General features: G+C 39.1%; 1 protein-coding gene across 1 annotated transcript in view; it reads left to right on the top strand.

The window, feature by feature from the left end:
• LOC135226357 (uncharacterized) overlaps positions 1–8921 on the top strand; it is a 133078-nt gene that overhangs the window by 111490 nt on the left and 12667 nt on the right. Inside the window, exon 3 of the mRNA XM_064265817.1 lies at positions 7750–7779. Coding sequence (XP_064121887.1) covers positions 7750–7779 — 30 coding nt within the window. The remainder of the gene's footprint in view (positions 1–7749; positions 7780–8921) is intronic.

The raw sequence follows: 8921 nt of genomic DNA, 5'->3' as shown, positions 1-8921 counted from the left end.
ATGTGTGCCGTTTCTAGGATCACACTCTTCTGCATGATTCCTGGAGCTACTTCAGCCTCTAGTTTTTCTAGATTCTTTTCAGGGATCTTGGGATCGTGCCTAGTGCTCCTATGATTATGGGTACGATTTCCACTGGCATATCCCATATCCTTCTTATTTCTATTTTCAGATCTTGATACTTATCCATTTTTTCCCTCTCTTTCTCTTCAACTCTGGTGTCCCATGGTATTGCGACATCAATGAGTGATACTTTCTTCTTGACTTTGTCAATCAACGTCACGTCTGGTCTGTTTGCACGTATCACCCTATATGTTCTGATACCATAGTCCCAGAGGATCTTTGCGTGATCGTTTTCTATCACTCCCTCAGGTTGGTGCTCGTACCACTTATCACTGCAAGGTAGCTGATGTTTCTTGCACAGGCTCCAGTGGAGGGCTTTTGCCACTGAATCATGCCTCTTTTTGTACTGGTTCTGTGCAAGTGCCGAGCATTCACTTGCTATGTGGTTTATGGTTTCATTTTTCATATTGCACTTCCTACATATAGGAGAGATGTTATTTCCGTCTATCGTTCTTTGAACATATCTGGTTCTTAGGGCCTGATCTTGTGCCGCTGTTATCATTCCTTCAGTTTCCTTCTTTAGCTCTCCCCTCTGTAGCCATTGTCAATTGTCATCGCTGGCTAGTTCTTTAGTCTGTCTCATGTATTGTCCGTGCATTGGTTTGTTGTGCCAGTCCTCTGTTCTGTCTGTCTTTCTCCTGTCTCTGTATATTTCTGGGTCTTCGTCTACTTTATTAGTCCTTCTTCCCATGCACTCTTTAGCCACTCGTCTTCACTGGTTTTCAGATATTGCCCCAGTGCTCTGTTCTCAATGTTGACGCAGTCCTCTATACTTAGTAGTCCTCTCCCTCCTTCCTTTCGTGTTATGTATAGTCTGTCCGTATTTGCTCTTGGGTGTAGTGCTTTGTGTAGTGTCATATGTTTCCTGGTTTTCTGATCTATGCTGCGGATTTCTGCCTTCGTCCATTCCACTATTCCTGCGCTGTATCTGATTACTGGCACTGCCCATGTGTTTATGGCTTTTATCATATTTCCAGCGTTGAGTTTTGACTTGAGTATCGCCTTGAGTCTCTGCATATATTCTTTCCTGATCGTGTCCTTCATCTCTTGGTGTTTTATATCCCCTCCTTCCATTATTCCCAGGTATTTGTATCCTGTCTCATCTATGTGTTTGATGTTGCTCCCATCTGGTAGCTTTATCCCTTCAGTTCTCGTTACTTTGCCTTTTTGTATGTTGACTAAGGCTCATTTTTCTATTCCAAACTCCATCCTGATGTCCCCAGATACAATCCTTACAGTCTGGATTAGGGTATCTATTTCCTTGATGCTCTTACCATACAGCTTGATGTCGTCCATGAACATCAGATGGTTGATTCTGTTGCCTCTTTTCTTGAGTTGGTACCCGGCATCCATCTTCTGTAGTATTTTTGTCATGGGAATCATGGCTACTACGAAGAGTAGTGGGGACAGTGAGTCGCCCTGGAAGATCCCTCTCCTGATATTAACCTCTGCTAGTCTTATTCCAGAGCTTGTAAGTATTGTATTCCAGTTGCGCATTGTATTTTGAGGAAGCTGATGGTGTTTTCCTCTGCCCCATATATTTTCAGGCATTCTATTAGCCATGTGTGTGGTATCATGTCGAAGGCTTTCTTATAGTCTACCCATGCCATGCTTAGGTTGGTTTTCCTTCTCCTACTGTTCTTCATTACCATTTTGTCTATCAGGAGCTGGTCTTTTGTGCCCCTACACTTCCTTCTGCAGCCTTTCTGTTGGTGGGGATGGTGTTTGTCTCCTCTAGGTAGTTATATAGCCTTTCACTGATGATACCTGTTAGTAACTTCCACTTATGGTAGGCAGGTGATAGGCCTGTAGTTACTGGCTATATTTCCCTTACTCTTGTCTTTTTGTACTAAGGAGGTTCTTCCTGTGGTCATCCATTTGGGTGCTTGGTGATTTGAGATACAATGCTGGAGTTGTTTTGCTATTCGTGGGTGTAGGGCCTTGAAGTTTTTGAGCCAGTATCCATGGACTTCATCGGGACCTGGGGCTTTCCAGTTTGGCATTTTCTTTAGTTGGTGTCTGACTGTGTCTGTCGTGATCTCTGTGAATCTTTGTTTTATTCTCCCTGTTTCTTCTTCCTTGACTTCCTGGAGCCATGTTGCATGTTTGTTGTGTGATACCGGATTGCTCCATATGTTTTCCCAGAGTCTCTTACTTGGTTCGGCTTCAGGAATTACTGGGTGGTTGTCTTCCCCTCTTAGTTGGCTGTATAGTCTTTTCTGGTTGGTTCCGAATAGTTTGTTCTGTTGGTATCCCTTATTCCTGTTCGTGTACCGTTGGATCTTATGTGCTTTGGCCTTAAGCCTCTGTTTTACATCTTCTATTGTGTTGTTTAGTCCCCTCTCTTGTACTTTGTATTTCTCGTTGAGTTCCTCCCTTGTTTTCTTGCTTCTTAGGCTTTTTTCTGCCATCTCTCAGTTTACTCAAGTCAGATCTCATCACCATGATTTGCTTTTCCAGGCGCCTTTTCCAAGGAGGTTGCTGCTTTGGTTTCTGTTGGGTTCGTTGTGCTGGTGGTGTTGGTGTTCGAATCCCCATCAGTTCTGCTACTAATCTTGCTCCTGCATATGTCAAGTTATTTGTTTCTGTGATACTGGTGGTGTGTATTATGCCCATTATTTCATTGACCTCACTTGTTTTCTCCCTTAATTTTTTGGTGTTGTAGGCTTTCATGGAGGGGATCTTTGTTCTCTCTGTATCTGGCTCCATCCATTGTCTAATCTTTTCTACCCATTCCGTCCTCTCTGTTACTTCGTCGGTGTTTCTTCGTGTGTCGTTGTTTGATACCTCATCCTCCCTGTCGTCTTCTGTGGCATCGTCTCTCAGTTCGTCTTCGTGTAATTCGTTGTCGTGTGACATTTCCCTTTCCAGTTCTTCTCTCACTGTTGGGGAGAGCCAGTTCTTTTTCTTTATGTTCCTTACTTGGTCTGCCAGCCTCTGCTCTGTTTGGGGGGTGTTATTCCTCTCATTCCAGATGTTGACCAATCTTCTTCTATATCCTCTCTCCGACGGGTTGCTTCTGATGTAGCATCTCCATATTTCCTTATTTTCTTCTCTTGTCCATTTCTTCCTTTTTGCCTCTGTAGCTCCAATCTCAGGCTGTTGATTACTCTCGTTGTGGTAATCAGTTGCTGGATGACGACCTCCAAGTACCTGACCGTCTTCCCCTTCAATTGGGTTGAATACCTGGTTGCCGGACGAAGCTCCTCTGTTGCCAGAGGTTCCATTTACGTCGTTGTCGTTTATTCCTTCATTTCTTTCCATCATTGCTGAGTTTTGCTATTTAACCCATAGCTGGACCCTACCCCATCAGGGATAGGTACTCATTTACAGCTGAGTAGACTGAGGAAATTATGGTAAAGATCCTTTCCCAAGGAATCAACGCCGAGGAGAGCGGTCACCCATCCAACAACAATTATTATTATTATTATTATTATTATTATTATTATTATTATTATTATTATTAATATTTTTTTTTTGCTCTATCACAGTCCTCCAATTCGACTAGGTGGTATTTATAGTGTGGGGTTCCGGGTTGCATCCTGCCTCCTTAGGAGTCCATCACTTTTCTTACTATGTGCGCCGTTTCTAGGATCACACTCTTCTGCATGAGTCCTGGAGCTACTTCAGCCTCTAGTTTTTCTAGATTCCTTTTCAGGGATCTTGGGATCGTGCCTAGTGCTCTTATGATTATGGGTACGATTTCCACTGGCATATCCCATATTCTTCATATTTCTATTTTCAGATCTTGATACTTATCCATTTTTTCCCTCTCTTTCTCTTCAACTCTGGTGTCCCATGGTATTGCGACATCAATGAGTGATACTTTCTTCTTGATTTTGTCAATCAACGTCACGTCTGGTCTATTTGCACATATCACCCTATCTGTTCTGATACCATAGGCCCAGAAGATCTTTGCCTGATCGTTTTCTATCACTCCCTCTGGTTGGTGCTTGTACCACTTATTACTGCAAGGTAGCTGATGTCTCTTACACAGGCTCCAGTGGAGGGCTTTTGCCACTGAATCATGCCTCTTTTTGTACTGGTTCTGTGCAAGTGCCGAGCATTCTCTTGCTATGTGGTTTATGGTTTCATTTTTCGTATTGCACTTCCTACATATGGGAGAGATGTTATTTCCGTCTATCGTTCTTTGAATATATCTGGTTCTTAGGGCCTGATCTTGTGCCGCTGTTATCATTCCTTCAGTTTCCTTCTTTAGCTCTCCCCTCTGTAGCCATTGCCATGTGTCATCGCTGGCTAGTTCTTTAGTCTGTTTCATGTATTGTCCGTGCATTGGTTTGTTGTGCCAGTCCTCTGTTCTGTCTGTCATTCTCCTATCTCTGTATATTTCTGGGTCTTCGTCTACTTTTATTAGTCCTTCTTCCCATGCACTCTTTAGCCACTTATCTTCACTGGTTTTCAGATATTGCCCCAGTGCTCTGTTTTCGATGTTGACGCAGTCCTCTATACTTAGTAGTCCTCTCCCTCCTTCCTTTCGTGTCACGTATAGTCTGTCCGTATTTGCTCTTGGGTGTAGTGCTTTGTGTATTGTCATATGTTTCCTGGTTTTCTGATCTGTGCTGCGGATTTCTGCCTTCGTCCATTCCACTATTCCTGCACTGTATCTGATTACTGGCACTGCCCATGTGTTTATGGCTTTTATCATATTTCCGGCATTGAGTTTTGACTTGAGTATCGCCTTGAGTCTCTGCATATATTCTTTCCTGATCGTGTCCATCATCTCTTGGTGTTTTATATCCCCTCCTTCCATTATTCCCAGGTATTTGTATCCAGTCTCATCTATGTGTCTGATGTTGCTCCCATCTGGTAGCTTTATCCCTTCAGTTCTCGTTACTTTGCCTTTTTGTATGTTGACTAAGGCTCATTTTTCTATTCCAAACTCCATCCTGATGTCCCCAGATACAATCCTTACAGTCTGGATTAGGGTATCTATTTCCTTGATGCTCTTACCATACAGCTTGATGTCGTCCATGAACATCAGATGGTTGATTCTGTTGCCTCTTTTCTTGAGTTGGTACCCGGCATCCATCTTCTGTAGTACTTTTGTCATGGGAATCATGGCCACTACGAAGAGTAGTGGGGACAGTGAGTCGCCCTGGAAGATCCCTCTCCTGATATTAACCTCTGCTAGTCTTATTCCAGAGCTACTAAGTATTGTATTCCAGTTGCGCATTGTATTTTTGAGGAAGCTGATGGTGTTTTCCTCTGCCCCATATATTTTCAGGCATTCTATTACCCATGTGTGTGGTATCATGTCGAAGGCTTTCTTATAGTCTATCCATGCCATGCTTAGGTTGGTTTTCCTTCTCCTACTTTTCATTACCATTTTGTCTATGAGGAGCTGGTCTTTTATGCCCCTACACTTCCTTCTGCAGCCTTTCTGTTGGTGGGGGATGGTGTTTGTCTCCTCTAAGTAATTGTATAGCCTTTCACTGATGATACCTGTTAGTAACTTCCACATTATTGGTAGGCAGGTGATAGGCCTGTAGTTACTGGCTATATTTCCCTTACTCTTGTCTTTTTGTACTAAGGAGGTTCTTCCTGTGGTCATCCATTTGGGTGCATGGTGATTTGAGATACAATGCTGGAGTTGTTCTGCTATTCGTGGGTGTAGGGCCTTGAAGTTTTTGAGCCAGTATCCATGGACTTCATCAGGACCTAGGGCTTTCCAGTTTGGCATTTTCTTTAGTTGGTGTCTGACTGTGTCTGTCGTGATCTCTGTGAATCTTTGTTTTATTCTCCCTGTTTCTTCTTCCTTGACTTCCTGGAGCCATGTTGCATGTTTGTTGTGTGATACCGGATTGCTCCATATGTTTTCCCAGAGTCTCTTACTTGGTTCGGCTTCAGGGATTTCTGGGTGGTTGTCTTCCCCTCTTAGTTGGCTTTATAGTCTTTTCTGGTTGGTTCCGAATAGTTTGTTCTGTTGGTATCCCTTATTCCTGTTCATGTACCGTTGGATCTTATGTGCTTTGGCCTTATGCCTGTGTTTTACATCTTCTATTGTGTTGTTTAGTCCCCTCTCTTGTACTTTGTATTTCTCGTTGAGTTCCTCCCTTGTTTTCTTGCTTCAGATCTCATCACCATGATTTGCTTTTCCAAGGAGGTTGCTGTTTTAGTTTCTGTTGGGTTCGTTGTGCTGGTGGTGTTGGTGTTCGAATCCCCATCATTTCTGCTACTAATCTTGCTCCTGCATATGCCAAGTTATTTGTTTCTGTGATACTGGTGGTGTGTATTATGCCCATTATTTCATTGACCTCACTTGTTTTCTCCCTTAATTTCTTGGTGTTGTAGGCTTTCATGGAGGGGATCTTTGTTCTCTCTGTATCTGGCTCCATCCATTGTCTAATCTTTTCTACCCATTCCGTCCTCTCTGTTACTTCGTCGGTGTTTCTTCGTGTGTCGATGTTTGATACCTCATCATCCCTGTCGTCTTTTGTGGCATCGTCTCTTAGTTCGTCTTCGTGTAATTCGTTGTCGTGTGACATTTCCCTTTCCAGTTCTTCTCTTTCTGTTAGGGAGAGCCAATTCTTTTTCTTTATGTTCCTTACTTGGTCTGCCAGCCTCTGCTCTGTTTGGGGGGTGTTATTCCTCTCATTCCAGATGTTGACCAACCTTCTTCTATATCCTCTCTCCGTCGGGTTGCTTCTGATGTAGCATCTCCATATTTCCTTATTTTATTCTCTTGTTCCATCTTATTATTGTTATTATTATCCATTATTATTATTATTATTTATTCCTTATTATTATTATTTATTTTATTATTATTATTATTATTATTATTATTATTATTATTTTTTATTATTATGATTATTATTATTATTATTATTATTATTATTATTATTATTATTATAAATACGCCCATATATAATAAAAATCAGAAGACTTGAAAAAATAAATAAGGCACTGACACTTACTATTTTCTGCAGGCAATAACGAGTAACATATCCCACTAAAACAAATATATATTTTTGTACTGTCAATACATTTAAATGGCTAACTATAGCTTCTCAAATCCATTACTACCCTAATGCAATTCTCCTTAATACATTTTTGTCTATTTTATTTATTTATTTATTCATTTACCTTTTTTAATAATTAGAATCTCTTCTTTCTGTATTTCCCTTTACCTTGTCATACTTCTTCATAATGACACCTTAATATTCTTTGGAAGCTTGAATTTCAAGTCAGTGACCCCTTTGGTGAGCTTGTTTTTTGTTTTCCATATGAGTAGGTTGCTTCCTCTAAATAATAATAATATTAATAATAATAATGATGATAATAATTTAAAAATCCTCATAGTAGCAGGAGTCTTCAAATGGCGAAACAAATCCACCGTTATGTAAATGTACATATATTTAAATATAAAACGTTAAGGATAGTTTTCTGGAATCTGTTCGGTTCCCCTTATCAATCTGACACGTTGATATAGCACTCCAGCAAAGTAAACAGAACAGGAGTCACACTAAAGTTTTAAATTTAAAATATATGTATTTACTTTTAAATTTAAATATATGTAAATTTACATAACTGTGGATTTGTTTCTCCATCAATAATAATAATGAATGATGGATAAGGAATAATTTTTAATTTAATCTTTCTATTTTTCAGGTGCCAACACCCAATGTCTGTCAAGCAAATGTAAGTATACTTGATTATATTTAATATGTATATGATATATATATATATATATATATATATATATATAGATATATATATATATATATATATATACTTGTACCTATGTAAGTAGATATTCTGTGCACATATATATAATTATATTATTTACAATTATATAATCATATTCATGCATGCATACATAATACGAAAAGAAGTGCTAAGTAATATTTAAAGGAGAGAGAGAGAGAGAGAGAGAGAGAGAGAGAGAGAGAGAGAGAGAGAGAGAGAGAGAGAGAGATTCTGTTAAAAGTTACTGTGGTCGGTCAAGCAGATAGTTATTTTGCCCAATTGAATTAATAGCTTGGATTGGAACAGTGGGGGATTAATTGACCCCGTAAACAGCTGTGGCATAAATGCTTTGGTCAGCTGCATTGTTTGAACAGCTGGGTGAAAGGGGAAAGTTATCAATATCGAGTGAATATTTAATACTAATATTGGTTACAGACATTTTTACGCTTTATATTGCACACTAAGGAGCCAATCCATCAGCATTGTCGATTTAACTTAGCACTTGAATATTTGATGCTTAAGCCGGGCTATTCAGCCCTCGTTGGTAATGAAATATAAAACTATTATATTTTTATTTTTCTATTTACAAATTTGTTAATGTATTCATTCTTTTCTAACAACTGGTCCTCTCTGTATTTCCTGTTACTTTTGTTACTTCGTTCAAATGAACACCATATTGTTTGGCCCCTGTAGTGGGATACTTCCATATAGATATGGTTATCTTCTGAATAATAATAATAATAATAATAATAATAATAATAATAATAATAATAATAATAGTAATAATAATAGTAATAGTAATAATGATAATAACAATAATATCCTTTGGAGGCTTGAATTTCAAGTCAATGGCCCCTGTGGTAGGCTTGTTCCATATGAATAGAGTGCCTTCATCTTCTGATTAATAATATAATAATAATAATAATAATAATAATAATAATAATAATAATAATAATTATAATAATAATAATTATAATAATAATAATAATAATAATAATATCCTTTGGATGCTTGAATTTCAAGTCAATAACCCCTGTGGTTGGCTTGTTCCATATGAATAGAGTTCCTTCATCTTCTGATTAATAATAATAATA

The sequence above is a fragment of the Macrobrachium nipponense genome, chromosome 14 (genome assembly GCF_015104395.2).
Source record: "Macrobrachium nipponense isolate FS-2020 chromosome 14, ASM1510439v2, whole genome shotgun sequence".
NCBI lineage: Eukaryota > Metazoa > Arthropoda > Malacostraca > Decapoda > Palaemonidae > Macrobrachium > Macrobrachium nipponense.
This window is presented reverse-complemented; position numbering and strand designations above follow the sequence as displayed.